Source organism: Rhodnius prolixus, unplaced genomic scaffold (assembly GCF_049639745.1).
Source record: "Rhodnius prolixus isolate KJV_2025 unplaced genomic scaffold, Rpr scaffold_6, whole genome shotgun sequence".
NCBI classification, from domain to species: domain Eukaryota; kingdom Metazoa; phylum Arthropoda; class Insecta; order Hemiptera; family Reduviidae; genus Rhodnius; species Rhodnius prolixus.
This window is the reverse complement of record NW_027411634.1, coordinates 25,911,704-25,938,180: the sequence shown is the minus strand read 5'-3', so window position 1 is coordinate 25,938,180 and position 26,477 is coordinate 25,911,704. Positions and strand designations below refer to the sequence as shown.

At 32.0% G+C, this 26,477-nt stretch overlaps 2 protein-coding genes and 2 long non-coding RNA genes across 5 annotated transcripts in view; 2 read left to right on the top strand and 2 right to left on the bottom strand.

The window, feature by feature from the left end:
* Positions 1 to 7,696: 7,696 nt before the first annotated feature.
* Positions 7,697 to 25,261, bottom strand: LOC141461413 (uncharacterized). The gene is made up of 4 exons (XR_012462847.1): positions 25,050 to 25,261; positions 24,750 to 24,960; positions 8,370 to 8,562; positions 7,697 to 7,985 (listed from the first exon to the last, which is right to left on the bottom strand). It is a non-coding gene; the product is annotated as an uncharacterized lncRNA (long non-coding RNA).
* Positions 10,684 to 14,747, top strand: LOC141461412 (glucose dehydrogenase [FAD, quinone]-like). The gene has a single exon (XM_074142470.1). The coding sequence runs from the start codon at positions 10,784 to 10,786 to the stop codon at positions 12,101 to 12,103; it is 1,320 nt and encodes a 439-aa protein (XP_073998571.1). The 5' UTR covers positions 10,684 to 10,783; the 3' UTR covers positions 12,104 to 14,747.
* The window catches only part of P5CS (Delta[1]-pyrroline-5-carboxylate synthase), a 74,219-nt gene continuing 63,510 nt past the window's right edge, over positions 15,769 to 26,477 (top strand). The window contains exon 1 of one of the 2 annotated variants that reach the window (XM_074142463.1): positions 15,769 to 15,896. The gene's annotated coding sequence lies outside the window, so the exon portion shown is untranslated. The other variant, XM_074142465.1, reaches the window with a different exon arrangement.
* Positions 16,419 to 16,927, bottom strand: LOC141461414 (uncharacterized). The gene is made up of 2 exons (XR_012462848.1): positions 16,794 to 16,927; positions 16,419 to 16,721 (listed from the first exon to the last, which is right to left on the bottom strand). It is a non-coding gene; the product is annotated as an uncharacterized lncRNA (long non-coding RNA).

Genomic DNA, 26,477 nt, shown 5'->3' with positions numbered 1-26,477 from the left:
AGAGCGAAGAAAATTAACTCATTAACTTTCTTTTTCTTTTTTTTTTCTGGAACCCTAAATGAAAAGCTTTTAAATTCAGACAAAATTCTATGCTATAAACTATAAAGTAATTACTCTAAAATTGCCATTTATTTGCAAAATCATAATACCTTCATTTAAATAATGTTTATAATATTATAAAATATTTTACAGATTGCTACAATAATTTTAGGATTGTTGTCACAAATATTCATTTTTTACTTTAATTTTAATTTAGTAAATTATTCATTTTAAATTCAAAAAAGTAGGAGTAATATGAATCATACGGATGTTAAAATTTAAACAACGCCCATTAACTTACTAAGCATGCTACACCACTAGTCTCTCTTTAAACTCACTTTCCAAACAGATTATTGTTTTGCCACTTCTAATTAACTAATTAAACTTAATAAGACTGGTTTAATTATATAAATAAGTTATTATATCTCAAACAAGATCAATAGTTTCTCTACAACTAAAGCGCTGTGCCTTCAGCAAATGAATGCATTAGTAATTTATTTAATATGTTCTAATCATGTAACTTCTATTGTCATCATCACACAAAAAGATTAAATTAATTAGCGTAGCTGCGTACTTCGTACAACCTGACCAAACTTGGGAATTTAAGCATATTTGCCAGAAACAGAAAAAGAATACAATTTCAGTGACATAACAAAAAGCTATCATAGCAAATAATTTTGTTAATCAGTTATGTCATCTGTTACGGCAAAGTTTTGGAACATGATAAGGGAATACAACCAAAAGCGAAAGTTATTAATGAGATAATTTCTTAGAATGTCAATGTTAGAAAACAGTTTCGAATGCAGTATGTAGCAAAGAGGTACCTGTTACAAGATCGGGGAATATTTGTTTTTACAAGTAAACAATATAATTTATAAAACAGTAGATATTTTGTTTATCTTTTTTGCACATTGGCTTTCAGAATAAAATAGAAATAGTAAAATTTCTATTATTTGTGCCTTGTTCTTCTTTAATGAGCAAGCCTTGGTTCTTAGAATTTAATCTTAATGTTCAATCAGCGATTATTTTAGTGGCCCACTTGGGAAAAGAGCAATTTTCTTTTTAACGATTGTAGATTTGTAATTAATTTATGTAAATGGTGAATAATATGTGCTACAAACTGTGTCTCCGAGCTGGGCGCATCGCCTCAACTAAAGTACATAATGGGAGATAACAGCGCTGGAACTCCTTTCGATTGGTTTGAAGGGAAATAAGGAGATCTCTTGGCAAACGACGTTCCAAATGTCGCTGTACTATGTAGATGTAAGTTTGTTGACAGATTGTGCTAGAGGGTACGGTGATACTGTGGATACTGTGTGGTGTGCATGAAAATTTAGGAATGGAGTGAACTGGCCCCCTAGAATATTTTATTTTTCCTATTTTATTCCACTTTTTCCAGATCACTTCTTCTCTAATCGGGCCATATTTCCGTCGAAGAACCTTTCTGTCAAAGCTTTGCAGCATCTTTTCGACTCTCCTAGTGATAACCCAACTTCTGAACCAAGCATTAGAAAAAACTTCTTTTTTTTGTCCTCGATTTCTTATTTAATCAATAAAGTTAAGTAATAATAATAATAATAATTTATTTGTGTAAACATAAGTTTTTACAAATAGAGAAAGATCAGTACAAAATATAACACAAACCGATAATAGCATGGAGACAAATTAAGAATGTAAAATAAAAATCATCTTTGATTACAAAATAAAAACAAAATCAAGGCTTAAATTAAATAATTTATAAAAACTAAAAAAGACATTATGTTGGAAACAAAAACAAATACATAGATCAGATAATCCTAGGTAATAAAAAGAAAAAAAAAATTATAAAATAAACAAAAAGGAATACATAGAATGAATCTAATGAAACAGATCACGGAAAAAAAAAATAATAATTAGTTTATAAGATCCCTTAGGGACATGGCGTGCAGAAAATATTTATATATATTATTAATTTTATGAATGAGTTGGAGATCGCTAAATAGTGAGCTGAGGGAGCATTCATAGTCGCGCAAATAAATAGATCTTAAATGATTTAAGGCTGGGCAAGTAAATAAAATATTGTACAACGATTCTGGCGTTCTGCTACATAAAATACATATATCATTGGCCATAATCGAATAGTACCTACCTGCGATAGAGAACCTTAATAAGTTATCCGAAGACAAACGAATTTGGCAAATAAATTTAATTTTTTAAAAATTAGATTTAAGTCGGAGATAAGTCTCTGGCTCGCCAAGCAAACTCACAGTCCTGTACATTGTATTATACCGAGAATTAAGGGCACGATTGATATCTAGTGAGATACAATGATTTCTCATTCTCAGCACCAAGTCAGAAAGATTAAACTGAACGGAGCACAAATCTTGCTGCAACCATAAGCTATCAGCACCAACCATTATTAACAGTGATCTCAATTGTGAGGCCCAATTGTAATCAATTGATCCCCCTTCCGTTCTAACCGCATTCAAAAAACAAATCCTAGGCAATCTAGAATCAGGCATTTTGAGTAACTTTATCCACCACTTAAGCATTGCCCTAAACAACATCACTCTCAACCATTCGCATCCAGTTTCCAATCGAACCAAATAATGAGGCGTGTTAACGGGCAAAGACAACATGCTCTTCAAGAAACGCGTTTGACATGCTTCAACCCGTTCATTATAAAGGCAACCCCAAAGCTCGGCACTGTACAGGAATGTTGCTCTTACAATTGCTCTGTACATGGTCATCATGGCGTCCCAACTATCTGCACGAGATCGCAACAAAATAGTACGGACCCTGTTGGTTGCAATGCTTGCTTTTCTTTCAAAATGGGATAATGCATGCAAAAACTTACCTGATGAACTAAATTTGACGCCCAAATAAATGTAATTGTTAGTAATCTCTATTGACATATTTCCATAAAACAACTGACGCTGTTTTGGAATTCTGCCTTTTCCATGAAAAATAACAACCTTTGTCTTTTCTGAATTAACAGCAAGACCAGTAAATTCACAATAAGAATTGAGAATTCTCAATTTACGTTGGGCATCCAACCAAGATTCCGCCAATATCACTACGTCTTCGGCGAACATTAGCATTAGGAGGTCGCAAGTCCTACATATAGGGAGGCCTTCCACTCCTGATTGCTGGAAAAACGCAACAATATCCGAAATAAACAAACTGAACAGAAGTGGTGACATAGATTCTCCTTGTAAAACTCCTGTGATCTCAATCTTACGTGAGTATAAAGTTAAGTAAATAGAATTATCTTTTAAAATAATTAAGTAATTTAAAAAATGTTATCGAATAAGGCATTTTAACGTAGGGTTTAAAAGGTGCCTTCAGAAAAGTCTGAAGTGGGAATAAAATAAGGAAGTAGTACTACCTGGATCCACACTCTGTTTTCTTATTATTTTTTGAATGGGTTAGAAAGAACATTTAAAAGTAATTATTAAAACCAAATGACGACCCAGATGAACTAACCAGACAAATAGAACTGGTCACTTAATGAAATTTGTGCAGCAATTACTATTGTTTGGGCTTTTAAAGAGAAATAGAAGATCTTATATGACGTCCATGAGGGAAGGAGAAATAGTCCAACTTAGTAATTTTGCAACAAACAAACTTAATTAATGAAAATGGTTTGGGCTCTCGCCCTTTATATTTCAATAAAAGGAACAAGTGATGATGTAGAAGACATTCACTTTTTAAGAAGTTCTAAACTAAAAAATTCACACATAAGTCAAATTTAAATAAATCAATTACAAAAACTATAATATGAAATCTCAACTCAGTCGACAATTTATAAACCATTAAATTTAATAATAAAAGTAGAACTGATGGGATCTAATTATTTATTTCTAACTATAATACAAATATTTTCGCTATTCAGGCAATCATTTTAGGAAACATATTCGTGTTTTTAGTTTTACAATTATGTAGGGAAAGTTATAATTAAGTTGTTTGAAAATGTAACCTGAATTATTGAATACCCGTCTAATTTTAAAAATGTAAAATAGAAATAATAAACTTCTTTACTAATTACTGACGAAAAAAATGTGGTCAATTAAAAATGTAATATTTACTTAAGTAAAGTTATGGATTGAGTAACTTTTGTTAATTAATTATTGTATAAGTATCATAAACAAAAATTTTAAACAATATATGTAGAAATATTAATATTATATTTTAGATGTTACAGATAATGAAATACCAAAATTGTTGGGCACTTAATCTGCTATAAAATTTTACATTGTTGTTACAAATTACTATTTACAAAATATCTTCCTTTTCTTCTTATTCTTACAATGGGCTTTGGCCACAAGTATTCTCCATTTAATTAATCAGTAATTTTGGATTCCCAGCATTCTTTAAGGGATCCAACTCTCTCGCGCGATACAAATTTTCTCTTCTATGTTATAAACTTTCTAGACACTTCAATCTTCGCTAGAAATTCTAACCACATGGCCACCAGCTCAGCGAAGTTTAACAGGCCTGATTACATTGGCCCCAATAGAATATTTATTCTTCCTATTTTATTCTACTTTTTCCAGATCACTTCTTCTGTAATCGGGCCGTATATCCGTCAAAGAAGAACCTTTCTGTCAAAGGTTTGCAGCATCTTTTTCGCCTCTCCTAGTGATAACCCAAGCGTCTTAACTAAACATTAGGATATTCAGGCCGAATGATCGTCCTGTAAAGAATCGCTTAAGTTTTCCTAGACACAAGTTTGCTTAAGGAAAGCGATCACTATTTAAATTAGTATCTAACTTACTATGAATAAGTAGCGAGTGCCCTCTGTCAGCTGTAGGTAAAATGCATTTCACCTATATTGACAAACTTACCAGTGTCTAGATATGAAATCACTTTCTTTCTTTTATCTTTAGAGTAATAACTCATATAAATCTTAAGAAGTATATGTGGCCAAAATATAATTCTTTCTTGTAACTTTATTAATCAAATAAAAACTGTTCACGTTGCTGGTGGAGGAAAAATAGTCATGTAATTATGAATATGTATTTGATTTACATATTTATTGTATGTATACATATATATATGAGTGTGTGTGTGTGTGTGTGAAATATTCAATCCTTTTTTAATTAAACACGTTTTATTAAATTAAATTGAAATTAATACATGTATCACTAGTTTGGAATAAATTGTAAAACTTTCAATTTAATTGTTTAAAAACTCATCTTACAAAGTTTTCAATTAAAAATATGCGTACGTTTAACTAATAAGAATGATGGGATCTGAAAATATTAGAATAAGGATTTTTAGTTAATTTTTTTTTGTTAAATTAAGGTTGGAAATTCATTATATTGTAAAGTTTTTCCAAAAAAAAAACTTTACTTACACAACTAGTGCCTGCCACTAGTTATTAAATATGTGGGTTTGATTAAATAATAAAACTCGCTAAAGTTGTAAGTAATAACCTGATTTATTCACACATTAACATTAACTAACATTAACATTTACTAGCAACTAACGCTATTCATTACAGTCACCATTTACAACAGTCACAACAGTTTACTGTTACTTACTCACTTCGTAACGCCACAAAACTGTTCCCCGACTGACCACTGGTCCGCACTGCACCGAATTGCACTAGTCTCAGCTGCACTAAAACAGCTCTACTCATCAACTGACTAATTTCCCAACTAGCTACCACTGAAGCACTCCACAACACTGACTCTCTCTAACTATGTCTCAACACTGACTCTCCAAGACTAACTCCAAAACTAACTGATTAACAACTCGTTAAGAACTCCTTAAAACTTGATTAAAAACTGCCAGCTGTGTCTGCCTCCTTTTAACTGGGTGCCTCCCTCCAACTGGGACTGCCCTCCTCCAACTCTCTGAGCATAAGTTTCCACGCCCTCCTGACGTTCATTGGTTGGAAAACACATACCGCCACCACCTCAGCTGTGAGCCGCCTCCTCCCATTCTCTGTCTCTCTCCAACTCCGTCTGTCTCACTCTCACCTGTCAATCACTGGCTGGGAAACACATATGCCACCACCCCAACTGAGGCCTTTCTCTTAGCTGGCTTTTACACAGGTCACTAACTCCTTGAACAATCTAGCCCTTTCCTTTCTAGTTCAGGTATAGACTGGCCCTTTTGTCTACACAGTGGTGGCCTGTTACCGACTTTAGTCGCTTAACCCCTAGAACAATCTAGGCCTTTCTTTTCTGCCACAAGTAGATACCGCCCCTTTTGTTTATGCAGTGGCGGCCTGTTACTGACTTTGGTCGTTCAACCTCTAGAATAATCTAGGCCTTTCTTCTCCGCCCAGGTCAACTTCGTTACAATATTTTAGCTTTTCATTATTATTTATGTCTCTAATCTGTGTATTTTTTAGTGTGAAATGCTTGAAAGTTGCTTGTGTTCTATATCACATTTTATTTATTTATTTAAGTTGATATTTATGTTGAAAACGAAGAACTCAAAAAAATAAAAGTTTAGCATAATCATTTTTATGTTAAATAATTCTATTCCTTGTTAAGTTACTATTTGAGGCTATGTCTTCAGCTAAATTGGGAGAATCTTGTTTTCATTCTAAATATCTCATCAATGAAAAGAACAAACTTTTACAAAGTTTCATAAAGATCTAGAACAATTGGGGATCATTAGTAAAATGGTTAGTTGGACTCCTACGTTAAGAACTCAGGGTCTGGAAAGAAAATTACCAGAGACAGGCAGTGCGGTGAACAGTCTCCGGGCACCTATGACCTCAATAACTGACAAGTCAACAAAAAATTATTTGTGTGCTGCGAATTATTCAAGTACCCATCTGTTTCATTTCCAACTAATTCTCAAGTAAAACATTTCAAGCAAAATTGATGAATGCTTATTTCAGGATTTAGTGTAACTAGTTTAAAAAATTCTGCTCGATTGGCTTTTGAACAAAAACAAAAAATCGTGTAAATCCTCGTTTGATTTATACAAGTGGTAAAAATTCTATTAAATTCCACTAAAATGGCACATTGCCAATTATGACTAACCATCCTCCTTTCCCAACATTTTCAATAAATTTTACAGGGAAAATATTTAATCAGTTTCGAGAAAAATTTTCCTCATCACAGGGGAATTCAAAAAAATATTTCTAGTGAAAAATCTGTACCTAAAAATGGACATTGATCCAATATTTTCTCTTACAAGTGGTAAGATAAAGATTAAAAATCTTTCCTGCCAAATTATACTGCGTTTATTAATTAATTGCTAGACCACTTGTTCCCTATATTTTTGTAATTAAGGCTAAACGATAATTAAGAATTTTCAATTGGAATAAATTATAAAATAGTAGCACTTACATTTTTTGTAACAGTCTAACCTTTATTTCAAACCATAATTTATAAAAAAAAATCATCTCATTTGCCTATTCTTTGAGTAGTTTAATTGAAACTTTTGCTTTTGAAAACTTTTATAACTGTAAATCAAAATAATTAAAAAAAAAAAAAAATCAGTTCCAAATAACTATGAATTAACAATTACTAACTTCTCACCAACTATTTATTAAAAGTAAAAATAAAGTCAATTAGAAGTTCATTGATGTTTTTTTATCAAACATGTTATTTTTGGTGACGCCATTATCTAACAATTCCTTCTTTTTTTTTGCCTAATTTAAAATAGATAACTCATTTTGAACTCATTTCCTTTACCAAGTAGCAGGCCAAAAAGGGATAATTATTTTCATTGTAAGATAACCTAATTTAAAAATACCCAATAGATATGTCATTAAAATATTGTCGAAAGTTTATACTGTTTGTTTTAGTTACAAACTTTATTCAATAGCCAAGATAAAATTGATCTGAGTGCTATGAACTTTACAAACTTCTTCAATACAGTGAGCCACTTTCTTTCTATATATTACCCAGAACAGTTGGATCCATCTCTGAAGCCAAGAGATTCCTCTGGATGTGCCAGGTGTAGAAATATTAAGTTTGATTTCATCATTGTTGGAGCTGGAACGGCAGGTATTTAGTTTTTAAATGGTTAATTACATTAAAATTTCTATTTTTTGGCGTAGTCAGTGATAGCAAAGCGATTCCACTTGTGGTGTCTTTGAAATCATCAACATCTGTACTTTAAAAAGTCTGTATTTCATTATTATTTTGTAAACAACATTTTAACAGTAGTTAAGTATTTAACATTTTTGTTTGTGTGAAAAAGATCAAGTGAAATGTAGACTGCAAAAAGATTGAGAGAGACTTTAAACTTATATTTACATTCACCTTAAAACTTATTATATTTTAAAGTATGCTTATCGAGTCTACCTGCCTTAATTTGGGGACGCCTGTTTTCTGTAAAAGAGAGTGTGATAAACCATTTCTTAACTTTATAATTACCTGAAGAAGAAATATGGTTCAAAAGAGATTTAAAAGACAGGGTGAGCCAGTGCTTAGACAAATACGTTTTTTCTTTAACCACCGCGAGCGCCACCATCCTAAGCAATCTGTATTCCGCAAGAGGCAGTACTTGAGTGGCTGATGAAGACTACTTGGGCTTCCATCACTGTTGTCTGTGATGCCGTGGTAAAACCTGTTGGAAGTGCAAAAAAGATGAGTTGTTAAACTTGATAAGTGTTAAACTGCTTGAAGATTAAGGATGTCAGCTGAATACCAGTTCTCGGTAAATGTAAAGAATAGTTACCCGGGGGTGTGGCCTAATTCGAAGTGATTCTGATTCGCTGTTACTATAGAACCCGCCATATTCAAATATAAATATAAAACTATTTCTTTATTTTATATTTACATTTAAATCTGGCGGGTTATATGGTAACAGCGAATCAGAATCACTTCGAATTATTTATTTAAGATTGATAATTTTATTTAAACCCCCCTTTATATGGGGGCTTTGCCCCCACACCCCCTGATTTATTTATTTCTTAATGGGGGGCTTCGCCCCCACACCCCCTCCTAACCTACCTAATCACCCTCAATTTTTTTAATTTGAGTCACAAGATTCATTACAATAATTACAAAGAACAACACAAAAGAAACTTACCTTATTCTGTGGAGTCCTTTTCCTGAGGAGGGTATACTTGGCGGGGTCGAATAGCCTCGGCACCTCCAACCATACTTATCAATCGCACTATTTTTTTTTGTTATTTTCATATCACATCCACACTTCGGACATACATATCTCCTACTGATCAAACCAACATCCATACAAAATTTTAAAACATTCATTACTCCATCCTCACTCACACTGCAATCATGCTTTAATTTTTAAAAAAAACTGCAAATTTAAAATGCTCATGCTCATAAAGTTACAAAAAAAAAGCACCTCAAATCACAAACAGGGCACTCGCGGGAACTAATAATACATTAAAAAGGAAGCAGTTACTATGCAGTAAGTGTACTGCGCATGCGCGCGAAACATAAGAGTTACGAAATTCGCACAATCCGAAACAGTTCATTGGCGGGAAGTAGTTTAAAAACTCAACAGTAAGTGCGCTGTACTGCGCATGCCCTAAAAATAAACAGGCCACACCATCGGGTAACTATTCTTTATATCTTTACATTAGCCCCAGTTCTTTATACGAGATAAAGGTGCGTCCAAAAAACCTTTGGCGTGAGAGGGATGTTAAAAGTATAATAATACTAATAATAATAATAATGGCGGTAGGCTTATATTTATTAAATAATATTGTTCCTATAAAGTGGGTTCTGTTAAAATTTGTGTTTGAATCTTCTGAATAATGAAAGTCTTATAACGAAACAATTTATTCTATTGAAAACATGTTTATAGTTGGTTAAATTTAATATATACATTTTATAATTGTATAATAAGTTTGGATGAATCTTTCGCGCCAGCAAATTAGTGTGATTTACGAGAACTCCACGATCGATCAGATCCAGAGGAAATGCTCCAAAAAAATTTGTGAATTTTATTTTTACTTACCGCTGAACCTGCAGAATAATAGGATTAAGAAGAATTAAATGTGCAGCTGAAATTCTGAGTATAAAAATAAATCAGCCGAAAGTAGTAAATGGATTTTTATTTGTTTAAAATATATCTTGTCTTCCAGAAGTACCCATTTTTCAGATGTTTTTTCTTTTTTTTTTAATAAAAGTTGTAGATTTAGGTATATGTTTTTAATTGATACATGATAGTTCAATAAAATCATTCTATTCGTTTTTGAGAAAAAGTAAATGACTAATTGTTACTTTTGTTCAGTCGATTTTTTTTTCATATTTGATAATTAGATCCCATACGAAATTTCTATTAGTTGTCTTCAGGTTTAAAGGAAGTCGACAAAGCCGTTTTTAAAAAATGAAATAAAAAACTAGAAAATTTAAAATTAGCTCAGTAAAGTGGGATTTTCGATAGAAAGAATTGTAAATATAATAAGGAATCGTGGAAAAGCCGTTCACGATGCATACTGCTTAACCTACTGTGTTAATTTTAAAATTTAGTCAGAATATTTTAATTGTAGGATGTGCGGTGGCGAATAGATTATCGGCTAATCCAAAGTGGAATGTGCTACTCATAGAAGCTGGTGACCTGGATAGCTTTCAAACCGACATTCCAGCGTTGAACGAAGCATTTTCTTATACCAAATACGACTGGAATTACACTACAGTAAAACAAAAAACGGCTTGTTACGGTAAAAAAAAAAAAAAAAATTGATTCTTATTTTTTAATTAATTTATGCTGTACGTTTTTACAGACATCTTATGTTTTAGGTATAGGATTGGATGGATACTGTCCTTTTCAAAGAGGTCGAGGTCTGGGTGGCTCTAGTACAGTTAATCACATGATGTATGTCAGGGGAGCTGCTCATGATTACGATTTGTGGGAGAAGATGGGCAATCCTGGCTGGGATTACCGTAGTGTGTTACCTTATTTTTTAAAATCAGAAAATATGACCATACCGGAATTGTCTAAATCTCCATTTCATTCAACGAAAGGACCACTTAAAGTTTCATATCCAAGGTTTCAGCCTAAACTGGCTCAGGATTTACTAGAGGCTGCAAAATCTCTAGGGCTACCAGAAATAGATTATAATGGCCCTACCCAGTATGGTACAGCTCGTACCCAATTTAATATTGATGGGTCAACGAGATGTAGTTCAGCCAAAGCGTATATTTATCCAATCAAAGACAGACCTAACCTGTATATATTTTTGAACACCCTGGTGACTAAGGTCTTGTTTAATCAGGGACCAACAAGAAGGGCTATTGGTGTAAATTGCATTACTGGCGGAGAACAATACAATGTCTACGCAAGCAAGGAGGTTATACTATCTGCTGGAACTATAAATACTCCAAAGCTGTTGATGTTATCTGGAGTCGGCCCTAGGAATCACTTGGAAGAATTGAATATTACAGTTAACGTTGACAATCCAAATGTAGGTCTAAACTTAATCGATCATCCTCTATTAAATTTTTTTTACACAATAAATAGCTCAGAGATAGTTGACATGGATTCAGAAAAAGCAAATGATGTCATAATCGAGTATGCTAGAGATCGAAATGGTTTGTTGAGTTCCCCCAGCCCAGTGGTAACAATGTTTTTCAATAACAGTGGCAAAATAGACACTCAACTTTCTGCGGGATTTTTTCCAAAAGGAATACTGTTGAACGAGTCTAGCATACTGATCTACATAGCAAACTTGCATCCGACTTCCTGTGGAACTGTCCGATTACAGAGCTCCAATTATTACGACCCTCCGCTGATAGATATAAATTTTTATACAACAGCTTCTGATAAAGACCCAATAAAGTATGGACTTAAGCAAATGTTCAAACTTATTTCAAAACTGAAAAAATATTCACCAGTCTATAGTTCATTGTTAACAGATTGCGATTTTTCTAATCTAGAATCAGATACCCTTTTGGAGTGCTGTGTAAAACATTATTCTGGTCCTGGATGGCATTCAGTAGGGACGTCCAAAATGGGTCCGCGAAATGATAACACCACGGTTGTTGATCCTTCGCTGAAAGTACATGCGATAGATAACCTAAGAGTAATTGATGCTTCAGTCATGCCTATTATACCATCTGGGAACACTAACGGTGTGGTATACATGATAGCTGAGAAGGGTTCGGATATCGTTCTAAAAGCTCATAGCTAGCCACTTTTAGTTATTTGTAACTAATTCACCAGAAGTACTGAAGGTACACGTTCCTCACCTTGGTTATTTAATGTAAAACAGTTTTTACAACTTAAAATCAATTTGCAGTAATAGACAAGATTTTCATTGTAACTTATTGGTTAGATGATCGATGTTAATATAGAACAGTATAATGTAATGTGTTCGAGAAACACAATAAATTTAAGTGAATTGATTCAGAGATTCGTAATTATGAATACTTTTACAAAGGAAACTGGTGGAGTCTGTGTTGCACTCCATTAGAGAGGTTTAACTAAATTACATACAACAGAAAAAACATTCGTTTAAATGATATATATTCGTTAAAATGAAAACTATTGGTAATAACATCAGGATTTTGTTAATTAAGGAACCATTTTTCTCAAGATGGAGTTAACGTAGACTTTGACTGGAAGATGTACTCTTACCACACATTCTTTGCTGCAATCGGTCAATTATATTTTAAAGATATTCTTCAATAACTCAATTTTGAAATGATACAAACTAGATATTGCGGCACTTGTGTAGTTCAAAGAACAAAGAGTTTTTTACTATTATAAATTTTCAAACTCTAGTACATTTTTAAGCATACATCTGATAAAAATATGTCTCAAAATAATAAGGCATTTTGTCTAATTTCTAGATAGAAAAACACATTAAGCATTTTCAAACAAAATGTTGGATAAAATGGTTAATAATATTTTTATATTCAAAAGTAAATAATAAGTTTTCTACAACCTAAATTAGTTTACACCGTGGACTTTTATTTATTAAATATATTTATATTATTACTGTGGGAAGTTAAGTAAGTAAGAGCTGTAAGCAACTGTATTAAGTTGGATTATAATTATGTAAGTTTCTTCATTCAATGCTGATTATAGGGTGAAATACACATTTGCAAAGTAATTGTAATCTTTGTTATACAACTTAGAAAGTTGTTGGTTGTTCAGTGGTAGAATTGACAATGTTGTAAACGGTAAAAGACACCACACTAACTTACATATACATACATGATAGAATTTATACATTTATGAGATGATTCGATTGTAAAACAGTGAAATACAATTTTAGGTAATATATAATTTGTAATACTTGTATATCTGTGTGGGTGTTTTTGCAAGATTGTGATGTACTAAAACCATAAAGAGGACTTCGGCTTTCTCAGCCAGCCAGCTTTTGCTTTTTACTACAAACCTCAAGGTGATCACATTATGGGTGCGTTCCACTTGGCGACCACAACGACCACGACCACGACCGCGATTTTGGCCGTTCCACTTGCTTGTGAGCGTTGCGATCGAAAACCCAAGTGGAACGGACTGTGGGCGTTTTAACCGTTCATGTAAACATTACATATGGCGGCTTCGAAAATAAGTTAGAAGCTTGAAGAGGTTATTTTTTAATTTAAACCCCATTTATAAGCAAATTTATAATAAACTTTATTAATTATTGGTAAAGCTGACTTATATTAAAAGAATATATATAATTCAATTTTTTATATTGCATTTTGGAGTGCATTTGAATTTATAAAATTTACGTTTAAATAAAATTAAAGTGTCTTTTGTGGCAACAGTTGGATATTTATTAATAATGCTTTAGAAAGTTCTTTATCTAGTTCCGATTAGAGTGGAATGCAATTTTACAAAATCGCAATGATAAAAAGCGAAAACTTAGGCCACGTATTATTAGCTATCAGAGTAATTGATCTTTATTCAAATGAAGAATTTAAAAGTTATTTCAGGTAAATGATTTTGTGTTATTCAGTGATTTAGTGTGTAAAGGGATAAGTAATTATTTATTTATTTATTTTTTGTAGACTTTCGAGAAACACATTCTATTATTTACATGAAATAATACTTTCATTTACATGAGATAATTTTTTCGGTCGCCATATTTTGTTTTAAAAATTGCGCCAACTCTGAACGCCCACTTCGACCCAGCTTTTAAGGTGGGGCGTTGTGGTCGTTGTGTGGGCGAAAATAGTGACGTCATTAGTGACGTTTTCGCCACGAGCACAACGACCGTGGTCGCCAAGTGGAACGCCTGAAAGTATGTTTTGGTCGTTGTGGTCGCCAAGTGGAACGCCTGAAAGTATGTTTTGGTCGTTGTGGTCGCCAAGTGGAACGCACCCTATGTTAAGAAAATAACCTCCTGCTAAAAGCTGTCTGCTAATATTAATTACTTGTTCTGTTCATTAATTCTAAGAGATTTTACAAAATGAAAATATTAATTTGTTTGTTTCAAATGAATTCATTTTTAAATTCTCAGTTTTAATCTTAGACCGAACTTACGCTTGGCACACCATACATTTTCAGCCTGCCAAGCCCATCCGCAAAGTAGAAAGGATCTCTCAATAATAAATAACAAATGTTACGAAAAAAAATGAGATACGGTGGTTGAATCAATCGTAAAAATTTAATGCGCTGTAAACACAACTGTATTCCAAATTGTATAGAATTTTTGGGTTTAATTAAAAACAAAAATATATATATTAAAGTAATAAATATTACAACATATTTTATGAACTATATATCGACTAAATAATGTCCACACTTAAGAAATACATTTTTCCTACTCTTTAAAGAAAAAATAAATTTTTCATTTTCCAGGCATTTTCTGCCTTGTAAATTACAGCAGAACGCAGACATAAATTATAGATTTAAAATCATCTCTGGCTGTTTCTTAAGTTTGGTTGTTTGTTAAGTTTTTCGTAGTTTATATTTTAACCGTCATCGTCTGTATTTTTTCCGAAAGGGTGGGTGTTGCCCAGCTTTTGTAGTAGTTCTTTAAAAATGTGAATGTTGTTTTGTCCCTAAATTCTACTTGCTAATAGTTCTAGCTCCTTATAGATTTGTTTATTCCGTGAGCCAAGGTGCTTCACGAAGATAGCAGCACATAAATTTGGAAAATTATCCAATTAATAACTAAAAATTTATTTAGATCACTATTTAGCCTTTTCCATTATAAGCATTCTTGGGACGTGCCCAGGGAATCTCTACGAATGAAGGGCAACGAAAACTTCTAACGAGATGCTAATTATGATAGGAGATTTTATCATAAGCACTATCGAAGATATCAAGTAAATATGCCTCTCTTTCTATGCGTCTCTCTTTCCTCACGCATAAGAATATAACCCAAGATATTATCATCCAAACGTATTCTAATGAATCAGGAATATTTATCAGTTTATCAAATTATTAAAACTGATACGAGTTTAATAGTCAATGGCTGCAATTAATATTTCTCTACAACATTAAGATTACTGCTTGAAATTCCTTATCTTTTGTATTAGTTTAAACCTTAATTTTATCTTTGGCACCATTTTTCCCCTTTTAATTGATATATTGTTTAAAAATATTTAATCAAAATAGCATTTACGATTGGTTTTTGTACGCAAGCTAAACGGTGATGAATTTTAAAGAAATGAAGTGCTTAATCCAAAAATCTAAAACGATTTCTGTCAGGATTGTTTCGACGCTTGTGTGTCTCAAGAAAAACCAAATTCGAAAACTTCATTTTTTCAGGGACACCGAGATAAATATTTAGTTTAAAACCGCAATTAATTCCTGCAGACTCCTTGCATTATTTTTTTATTTAATTGAAACTAAATATGTTACAGATTTGATAAATTAATTGAAGATATCATTATCTATAAAGATTAGGGTCCAATGTTCATTAACTGATTTGTTAAATCAGTTTTAAAGTGTTATTCGAGCAATTACCTTCTATTTGAGTTCAGTGCTATTTAATTTCAGTTTGTAATTTTTACGAATTACAGGTTAGATGGTTAATTATTCTTTCTTTTATTTTTTAAATTTAAGCCTGAATTTGATTTTCCAGATCTTTAATCTTATTCGCACAACGCATGAATCTCTGCTTCAATATTGATAGCCAGGTCGGTTTTTAATTGTTTTTAACTATTACTTAGTTTAGTTGTTCCACTATCTTACTTCGTGAATAATGTTCAATTTTGGTTTTATGCTAGTCCACTGCATTTTAGCTTTCAAAATTAAAGTTTCATTTTAAAATTGACGAACTACATAAATATTTTGGGGCCAAAAATTGGCGATCTCAAAAAATTATTTTACCCTTCCTAAATAAATAATAGTTCCTTCCTATTTAATAAAGTTTGTAAATGAAATAGACTTTTCTATTTCAATGAAGGAAATTCTGTAAGATATAAGTTATAGAGAAAAATTTACAATAATTTTCTCTTAATTTTCTGCCGAAAAAGATCACCATCGGATGATAAAAATAATGATTCACTATTTTTTGATGTTTAGAATAAATTAAGAAATCCTTTATTAAAAGAATATAATATTTTGTATTTACTTTTGGGATTTAATTAGTCAAAAATTACTTTTAAAAAAAGTTTGATTCTGGCTTTTATACCAAAAACTTCATCCTGTTATCTTGTCGTGATCTCTTACCAAATCACCTTATATTCTATGAGTACTGGCATATCAAAAAGCAAATGGAAAAAAATCCTCCTATCGCTCTTAACGTAATATCCATCCCACCTGCCAAACTTCTGCGTTATACCATGTTGTGTACCAAGCAAAAGACTCACAAGCATTTCTTATCTCAAACATGCTTCTTTCTTCTGTAAAGATTTAATTATCACTTTCTAATAAAAAAAAAATTTTTTTACGTTACATTCATTGTAGTAGTTTACTTAGCATTTTGATCCTTGAGCAGTACATCTTGTTAATAAAAAAAACAAAATAAAATAACTGTCGATGAATTTCGAAGCACAAGAGCAAAACTCCTCCTTTAGTGAAACAATAATAACAGTAACTTAAGGAAAACAATTAAATTCCATGACAACAAAAATAACAGTAGTGGTTAATAATAGTAAATACTTAAAAGTTTGTAAATGCGTTCTCTGAAATAAACTGAAAACTTTATCCCGTGCCAAACTGAATGTATCAAAAGAATATGGTGTATTTTTTCGGGTGGAAATAGGTTGCGGCTATACTTCCTCAAAGGAAAAAATAGTAGAGTTTATAAATATTCTATTCTAATACCTATGTGGCGAATTGATAAAAAAAAAGCGAACAAAAATCTAGATCGAATTTTTTAAGGGGCTATTTGAATAGAAAGGGAAACATTCACAAACACCCACCCACCATTTTACATAAGTAGCGACAGAACATCTTACATTTTATGTATATCTTTAAGAAAATATAAATTCAAGGTTATGTAATATTGTGTAATTCTACAATAAACTACATTTTCAGTTACCATTATTTCCTCAAAATAAAATATTAATGTAAAGGAAATGTACAATAAAATAACTGATAGCCATGTTGCTGTGGATAAATTTAACGATATCCATTGATATCTTTTCAATGTTCCAAGTGATGTTTGCATTTCAAACGGAATTGTTTTAGAAATTAAAATGGTTTGCCCACCATGTTGTTGGAAATTGTTGACAACCAATTTTTTAAACATCCACTTGGGAGCCTTGGGATTGAATCGTTTACCCTATGAGTGCATGATGACTTAATTGCACTTTCATCTCTTGAGAAAGTCAGGCATTTCAAGTTCTTTTATTGACCACAAGCAGAGCGATTGGCAGATCTCTATTGGTAGGAATGTCGGCGGATTCGAGACATATCTTAATTGTACAAAATCTGACCAGTATATAAAGAGAGAAGAACAGCCCCAGGTGGTGAATCCAGATAATGAACTGATAGTGCAAAGTCCACAGATAGAAAATGTAAAGGAATAGAACTTTTTGTATTTTCTCAGCTTAACTGAAATGTTCTTTTGTAATTTATAGTTTGTGTAATGTTATTTCCATATGCTAATGTTATGTTAAACTCTTCACGTTAATTCTTCGTACACAGTGATAATAAAAAAGAAGGTTAAATGTTTATAAAACCGCGAAGGAGTGGAGACATCAGAATGTGAATTATGATTTGTGGTGTGTCTATACAGTACATTATTGACAATATTTTTTGGGTAGCCACGGTCGAGTAAGTTGTGGGTTTATAGAAAGGTATTATTTTGTTATCAGGATTGTTATAGCGAATTATTTTTCTATTTTTATTTAAGTAAGACATAAAAAGTTTACTTTATTTAGGAGTACTTATTCTATATTTATATACAAGTATATAAGTATGAAATTATTCTGTTTGTGTTCCAATTCCATCATTTTCTGATGGATGTTTAATTTTTCTTTCTCCTACCACAACAGGCAAAAAGTATGGCGATTGGGTCAAATTTCGATTTGAGGTCCTCTGACTCCCACCCAAAAAGAGGTTTTTATAAATCGATCTTCAAGTTATTATGTTACGCAAGTTTAAGTTCAGGCGTGGATGAAAATTATGGAAAAATCTTCACTCAACTGTAATTTAAGGGGAATTTAAAAAAGTTCTGATATAATGATGTCAGCGTGTATTCGATCTTAAATTGCAGCCAACTGTATTCTTGTTTTTGTTTTTTAAATCTTAGCAAGGAACATTTGAAAGTTTCATTTATAAATGTTTTTTATTGATTCAACTGCTAACAAAACATAACATTTCATAGCTGTGAGTAGGAGAATATATGAACAATGCAACTAGTGAAACAAACTTGTCTAAAGTCTCAACTAACTAGTAAAACTAGAACTAACATACATTTCAGCAACCAAAACTTTACATAATACAAACTAGTTTCTACTCTTAATTATACATTATAAGACCTTAGACGTTAAAATTAATTACTTGAAAATGAAAATAAAACAATATAAGTTCATTTTAATCATTTGCTTGTGTGTTTTCAAAAGAAACGCCTCATAATTCTCAAATCAAGAAAACTACAAGTCGGCAATAAGCTAATTTTGTAACATCCTTACAATCTAGCTTCTGATTTAAATTTAGATATCACTGAAACGTTTAACATTCCGAAACACCAACTCCATTTTTATTGAAACAGTGGTTATGGTTTTAGAAAGTTCTTCAAATCTCCTTTCTTTTAAAGGACCAATCTTTCTTTTCTTGAATGAAAATAGTTACCAGTATCGAACCTTTGTGTTTTAAATCACAGAACCCTCGGCAGTGTCAGCATCTAGGTTTCTGGTAAAGGGAAGCTAACAATGTTTCTTTTCAAGGAAGAAGCCTTATTTTTAAATTCTGAATTTAGGAGTACATATTCTATATTTATACAGGGTGTTCATTTTAAGACGGCTCAAATGCATTTCATGCTTAAACGGTTGTTCTGAGCAAAAAATGATAGAGGAAAAATTTGTTGCTCGTCACCTCTAGTTTCAGAATATGTGACTTGATTTTAGATTCCTGCCCGCATACGCGGCTGACGCGCGACCAAAAGTGAGGGTTTGCAGTAGACCCCAATTTTTATATACATAGTTTTAAAGAGTATAAAAAGTAATGTAAGAAACCGGAAACCGCAATTCGATATCTTTAAAATTAAAGGTGCTAGGCCATATCAAAATCTGGTATTTATTAACCATATTTCAATTTTTTAACTTGTTATCAAAGAGAAAGAAGAGCACGCGATAGGTCATTTTTATGTATTTTTTCATCCCCTTTCTACTAAAAATATTGCCAAGGCAGTAAAGCTAGTATTTTTCTTAATATCGGAAAATAAGTCGTTTTTTGAGTGATTTTTCTAAGAAAAATCAAATGTTAAGAGCTTTAGATGTTCTCATGCATACACAAAATGGCTAAAAATTAATTTTACATCTGTCACAAACAAGAAGGTTTAATAATTATTTGGTAATTATGAGAGAGTTGCGTTTAATTACCAAAAAAATTGGAAACCTCCTGCCACATATTTCTGTGATCAATATCTTTCATGTAAAGGATCAAACTTATTCCTTAATTTATCAAATAATGCACTATACTCAACTTGTGAAGCATGTGCTGTGCCTTCTAAAGGTCAGACACAGAGAGCAGTTTATAACCTGCTGGCTAACCTGGCTTGCGAGCCTGAGGAGGCACCTTTTGAAGGCACAGCACATGCTTCACAAGTTGAGTAAAGTGCATTATTTGATAAATTAAGGAATAAGTTTGATCCTTTACATGAAAGATATTGATCACAGAAATATGTGGCAGGAGGTTTCCAATTTTTTTGGTAATTAAACGCAACTCTCCCAAAATTATCAAATAATTATTAAACTAGCTTTACGGCCATGGCAATATTTTTAGTAGAAAGGGGATGAAAAAATACATAAAAATGACCTATCGCGTGCTCTTCTTTCTCTTTGATAACAAGTTAAAAAATCGAAATATGATTAATAAATACCAGAATCCGAAATGGCCTAGCACCTTTAATTTTGAAGATATCGAATTGCGGTTTCCGGTTTCTTTCATAACTTTTTATACTTTTTAAAACTGTGTATGTGAAAATGGGGGTCAACTGCAAACCCTCACTTTTGATCGCGCGTCGGCCGCGTATGCGGGCAGGAATCTAAAATCAAGTCACATATTCTGAAACTAGAGGTGACGGGCAACAAATTTTTCCTCTACCATTTTTTGCTCAGATTAACCGTTTAAGCATGAAATGCATTTGAGCCGTCTTAAAATGAACACCCTGTATACAAGTATATTAGTATGAAATTATTCTGTTTTTGTACCAATTCCATCTTTTTCTGATGGAAGTTTAATTTTTCTTTCTCCTGCCAAACCAGGCAAAATGTATGGCAATCGGGTCAAATTTCGATTTCAGGTTCTCTGATTCCCACCCAAAAAGAGGTTTTTATAAATCGATCTTTAAGTTTCTGAATTTAATACTTAGTTTAGTTACCACCGCCATTGGACTTGACAATGTCTCTAGTCTAAAGCAGCTTACTGAAAGTTCCATTTTATGATCAATTTTTTCCAGTTTTTATGATTTTCTGAAAAATACCACCTTGAAACTTGTTATACTTATTGCTCTCATGTAATTTTAAAACTTTTATTGGAAATATTTTTCTGGGCAAATCGAATAAGTGCACTTCTTAGTGAGGAAATGATGGGAATTTCTCTAAAGAGCCTTTTCGCTGAAGCATGATCTTATTTCCTACTTAAATATTATTAAGAAAAAAATATAAAAGCCTGTGCACGTATTGTCGGAGAGAAAATGAAAAGGCGATGTAAGTATTGTGTAAGTTTGAAGGACCGGTATATGGCTCATGCCCCTTCAGAGAAGAAAAATCCTTATCTTCATACTTTGTCTAGAAGGCGTTTACCACACTTCTAATCTAATCAAAGTAGTGCTTTGATAGATCCTCTGTATGGAACTGTGGTCGCATAGACTTTCTGGCCAGCTCTCATAGAATTTAATCTAACTTTTTTTTTTTTATTAGGACCAAGATCTTTACACAAATCTTCATTACGATTTAGTAAACAATTGAAATCATTTAGTTCAACAAATTTGAAAGCGAAGATTATTTTAATTTTAATTAAACTTTTAATGAATTTGTTTTTTATTTTTTCTGTATTTATATTTGTACTTAATGGTATTCATTCCCAGAATAAAAATGTTTATCTCTTCTTTCTACTGTTTGAGAAATAGAGAAAATAAATGACCTCATAATTAATTGTTACTTTGAGAATCTGAACTTGAATGTGAAACGTGTGCCAGTCTCAATTCTTATTTTACGCTAATAAGGTGTTTTTTGTTTTTGTTTTTTTGATAGAAGAACAAATACTAGGAATAATTAATTTGATTGTTGGACGTAAAGCCTGTCTGAAGAAAATAGGCACTACTTTACTTACTACAAATACCTAAACTGAGTCTTAAGTATTTCAGTGGCCACATTTTACAAGCAAACAATGTAACTGAGCCAACGAAATTGTCAAGTTAAGTTAACTTCAGCATTCTTAGTGGAGACTAAGTGGAAAATCAACTTAAACGTTTAGCAAAAATGTTCAACTACCATAAGTTCCAAAATAGGCTGTCTGAAAGTGTTTTTCTGCAAGGTTTTTCCACTCCGGTGATGTCTGTGCTCTTCCCCTTCACTTGTAATATTTATGAGAACATTAATCTCAAGAAGTTATCACGTTTGGCAACTTTTAAAGAGCTTTTGCGAAATAATTTATTATACTACATCTCTGCAAATGCTGAAGAGTGTAAAATGTTTTTAATTTATATCTTGAGTAATCATCTAAATGATACCATTCGAAATGAACAAGCAATTTTTATTATTCTATTTCGTTTTGCTATTTTGGCCGCCCGCATAGAAACAATTATAAAGAAATATTTATTGCCTATCTCATACTGTAATACTACCCTTGTACGTTAATTGTAAGTGCTTTCCATTTATATGTCAAATTTATTCTACATTTGGGACCCATTTATTATGTTTTATTTATTATTTTAATTTATTAGTTTAATTTATTATTTTAATTTATTATTTTAATTTATTATTTTAAATTATTATTTTTATTTATTTATTATTTTTATTTTTTTGAACCTACATAGGTAAAGCGCTTCAAAGATAGTTCTCAAAAAAATAGGTTTTTTTTAAAAAACACTTTTTAAACTACACCTAGCATTTTCAAAAGGTTTTAATTTTTAAAATTGTTTAAAATTTAAGGGATAGGAAATTAAAATGGAGCTTGCTTTGCAAAAAATAAACAAACAAAACCAAGAATAATCATTCATTAAACTGCATTTCTGTTTGATTGGTTTCGTCCATTTCTGAATTTTGAATGTCAGATGTAGTGCTTTTTCCCAAATTTGAGATACCAAATTTGTATTTACATATTGTGTACAGAATTCATTTTATTTTCTTATTAATTATTTGTATTTATTTACAAACCGCTAGAAAAGCCAAGTGAAAACCAAATTTGGAGTTACAAAATAGATAAATTGAGTCAATAACAAGTACAAAAGGGAGAAACTGAACAGCCACAAATAATTACGACAAATAAGAAGTCCAAATTTGCCTCTTTTTTTTTATTTTATAAAAATGTTAATCTTCTTATCCCATGCAAACATTTTTAGTTCCACAAGCAGTGGGTTGATCCAGCATCTTATATAGCATCTGTCCACCACTTAACTATCCATCATGATCGCCCACTGGTGAAATATAAACAATGCCACATGTCTGAGTCTGACATGGAACGTTTAATCCCATGCTAGTCAATATTTCGGCACAATTGATCTGCTATTTATAAACTTGAAAACCAAAGTAAGATCTTACGCAGACGTCTATCATCAAGAGAATCCATATTTACTTTGTCGTCATTGCACTTCCTTAAATTTTTTAGAAAATAGACAAATTTCTTTTGAAGGGCTTCTAACCACTATTTCGCATGTTATGTAAGGATTCCAAATAATAGATGCTTACCTAAGTCTACGTGCTCTTTGACTTGGAGTTATCTCTAAGAAACTGAGAGGCTCACAACCAGGTGAAAATTCAATTTAGAAATTTTTAGCAAAGACGCAAGGCTTACATGCAGTGAGTGGATTTTCAGGACAATTTTCATTTACGAAGATGCTTGCAATTGTGACGGTTTGATTATTTCTGACTGCTGTGAAAATAAACATTTGTTTAAAACTGGCTACTAGCATACTATAAAAATGTTTTACCATCCAGAATTGGTAAACATTTCTTGGAAAGTTAATGGAAACATCCCGGCTCACATAATCAGGAAAGGAAATTTAATTCTTCATGCAAACGGAAGGTCTCATGTGTCTCAGGAAATTTTTTTCCCCCCTAACCACCGTTTTTACCTTATTTTTTGCCCTTCTAGTTTTCAGTTTTTCATAGTTTTTCAGATGCAGGTCTTTTTCCCAAATTTGTATTTACATATATTGTGTACAGAATTCCTTTTATTTTCTTATTGGAGCATTTTTAAAGGACCAATTCTTTCTAAATGAAATCTGTAAATATTTCATCTCTAGAATTAATTTTTTCAAAAAAAAAAAAATCTTTGAAAAAGATATGTAAAAAGCCCTGTGTCTTTGGGAAAAAAGAACTGAAACAAACGGAAATATTTTGTGCCAAAAGAATATTTTTAAGTTTGTTTATGTGAGATTCACCTCAAACCCTAAAAACAGACATTTGATATTGTACCAACGTTGTATGTTTATTTTATAATATAAAGGGTTTTGGCAAGTAAAATCTCTAGTGAAAATCTTTCTTTATTAAAGAGATACTTGAATCCACAGCAAAACATTAAACAAATTTTACAGAATGGGAAAATGAAAATAAATTGTAAACTGAGATCTTTCATGTATTATGAATTAAGCTACTAGCCTATTGATAATGATAGAATGTAATCTATTTCAGATAATAATGCTAAAGAGAATAACACATTTTCAAAACAATTATATCTCAGCTATAGACCATATGGGTCAAGGTCGCTTTAGCTAATCAGTTAATTTATTGTAATTATTATTATTATTGTTTATTAGGAATAAAGAAGTAAAAACAACATAAATTAAATATTAAATTAAAGCCGCTATTTCACATATTTCTATAACTGAGGTTCTCATCTAATATTTTTTAATAATCCGAGCCTTTTGCACAAGGCCTCTAGAGAGACTCCTTTACACTCCAGACATTCTTTATGATTCTGGGCTCTTGATGTTTCCTTCGCCCTTACATTGATCAAAATAGGTATGCCCATTCTTTAGGCTTATTTCTTCCAATCCGAATAAAAAATTGGTATATATAATCATGGACAATACTTACTAAGGAGATGCGCCCAAGACATGATTTCTTGAAGAAACACCCAAACCGTACTGGAGTTGCAGAACCATCCCCTTTTTTATGTGACTGAAATGACAGGATTGTTCTCTGGCATGCTAAGAATGAAGTTTTGTTATCGGGATACTTGATTGCGCGGGACTTATGCCAGAAAAAAACCCAAAGGTCCTTCCTCCAATAGTTTTGTTTCTGGTCCCTGTACAATGTAGTAAAATATCCTTGACAACAAATCCATTAAGGCATTTCCTATCAGTAGGTTATCTATTAAGAGCATTAAGTACATACTTCATTCCCCTCAAAGGATCTTGGAATTCTCCTACATCTATGACTGAAGAGTTGCTGTAGGGATTCGTCTTGGCTCACAATAATTTGAACTCACAATAATTTGAAATCACAATAATTTCCTTATAACCTGATAAATTGTAATGCATTTAACTAATTAGCTGCGAAAAACAAGAGTATTGCCTAATCGCTATTCATATTCAAAATTTTACCTAAAAAAACTAATTTCCCGCCATATTGTACGTAATGCACGTTGTGAGGGAAACGCCTAGCGGCAGGAATTAGAGTTACGGTCGTTTAGAATCTCTGGGGGATGAGGTTATTCACGTTAAATGGATGTAAGGGTTCATACAAACAAGGGTTCAGAACTGAGTGTTATTACGAATTTGCTGCTCAGAAATAATCTAAATATAAAATCGTGCATTAGTGGCCAACGCAAATTTAAACTAAGTGGATTAGTATAAGCAAAAGTATATGAATATATAAAAGATTAAATATCTTAAAAACGTTGAAGTTTAGGACAGCAGGAATGCAGGATTAATAAGTCCATAATAGAAAGAAGATTTTCGGAGACAACAAGTTTTTTTCTGGTTGAAGAAAATTCCCTGAATGGCAAACGTGATATCTGATAAAGATAAGAAAGTGGAAATGAAAGGAAAATTGCTCAGGTAAAGAAAAAGAAAGTACTTCATCCTTGCATGAAAATCTGAAAAGAATAGAATTAATAAATCTGTAACGTTTAAAGGAGTGGAAATTGTGCCATTAAAATTAACGGCTGGGGAACTGCATAGAAAAATTGGGGAGTTTACTTGGGTTAAATTTACATAGTATATGATACAACCTAAGTTAATTCTCTCGGCAGTGGCCAATAATAAGAATGTGATTTTGTAACAACGCCAAGCTAATAGAATTTGTATATTCCACAGTACTTGGAAGGCGCGCGTCGTTATGGTTGTGACAGGTTTTCGCGCCTAACTCCCGCTCTCAATTAGCTCAAGTTTACGTTTTAAATTGAAGGTTGATAAATTTTTTGTACGCCGAAAATTCTGATGTTCTTAAAGGTTTTGGGGTTTTTCTTAGTAAAAAATAGGTTTTAGAAAGTAATGTCTGTGTGAACCCTAATCCTGAAAGCCAAAGTCAAGTCGCAAGAAGCTCTAACTTTATTTTCGTTGGATTTCTTTCAAAGGCCTGCCAGTAACTCCGCGAATAAAATCTCTCAAACAGAAATACCACTTAACTGATTCTTTTTTTCTTTCTCTTGGTAAAGAAAGTGTTGCTATGATACCAAATTTTCAAAATTTAGTTTTTACCGAAAATACCGTTTTTGAGGCCTCTTCAACCCCGAAAAGTTGTTTTTTGGAAAATGTTTTTCTTCTCATTTAATGAGATGATTTTTAATCTTTATGAGCTATTTCATAAGAAAATAAATTT

Bases quoted from the DNA above. Each gene is read 5' to 3' on its own strand.
- LOC141461412 (XM_074142470.1), top strand. From the start codon at position 10,784: ATGATGTATGTCAGGGGAGCTGCTCATGATTACGATTTGTGGGAGAAG.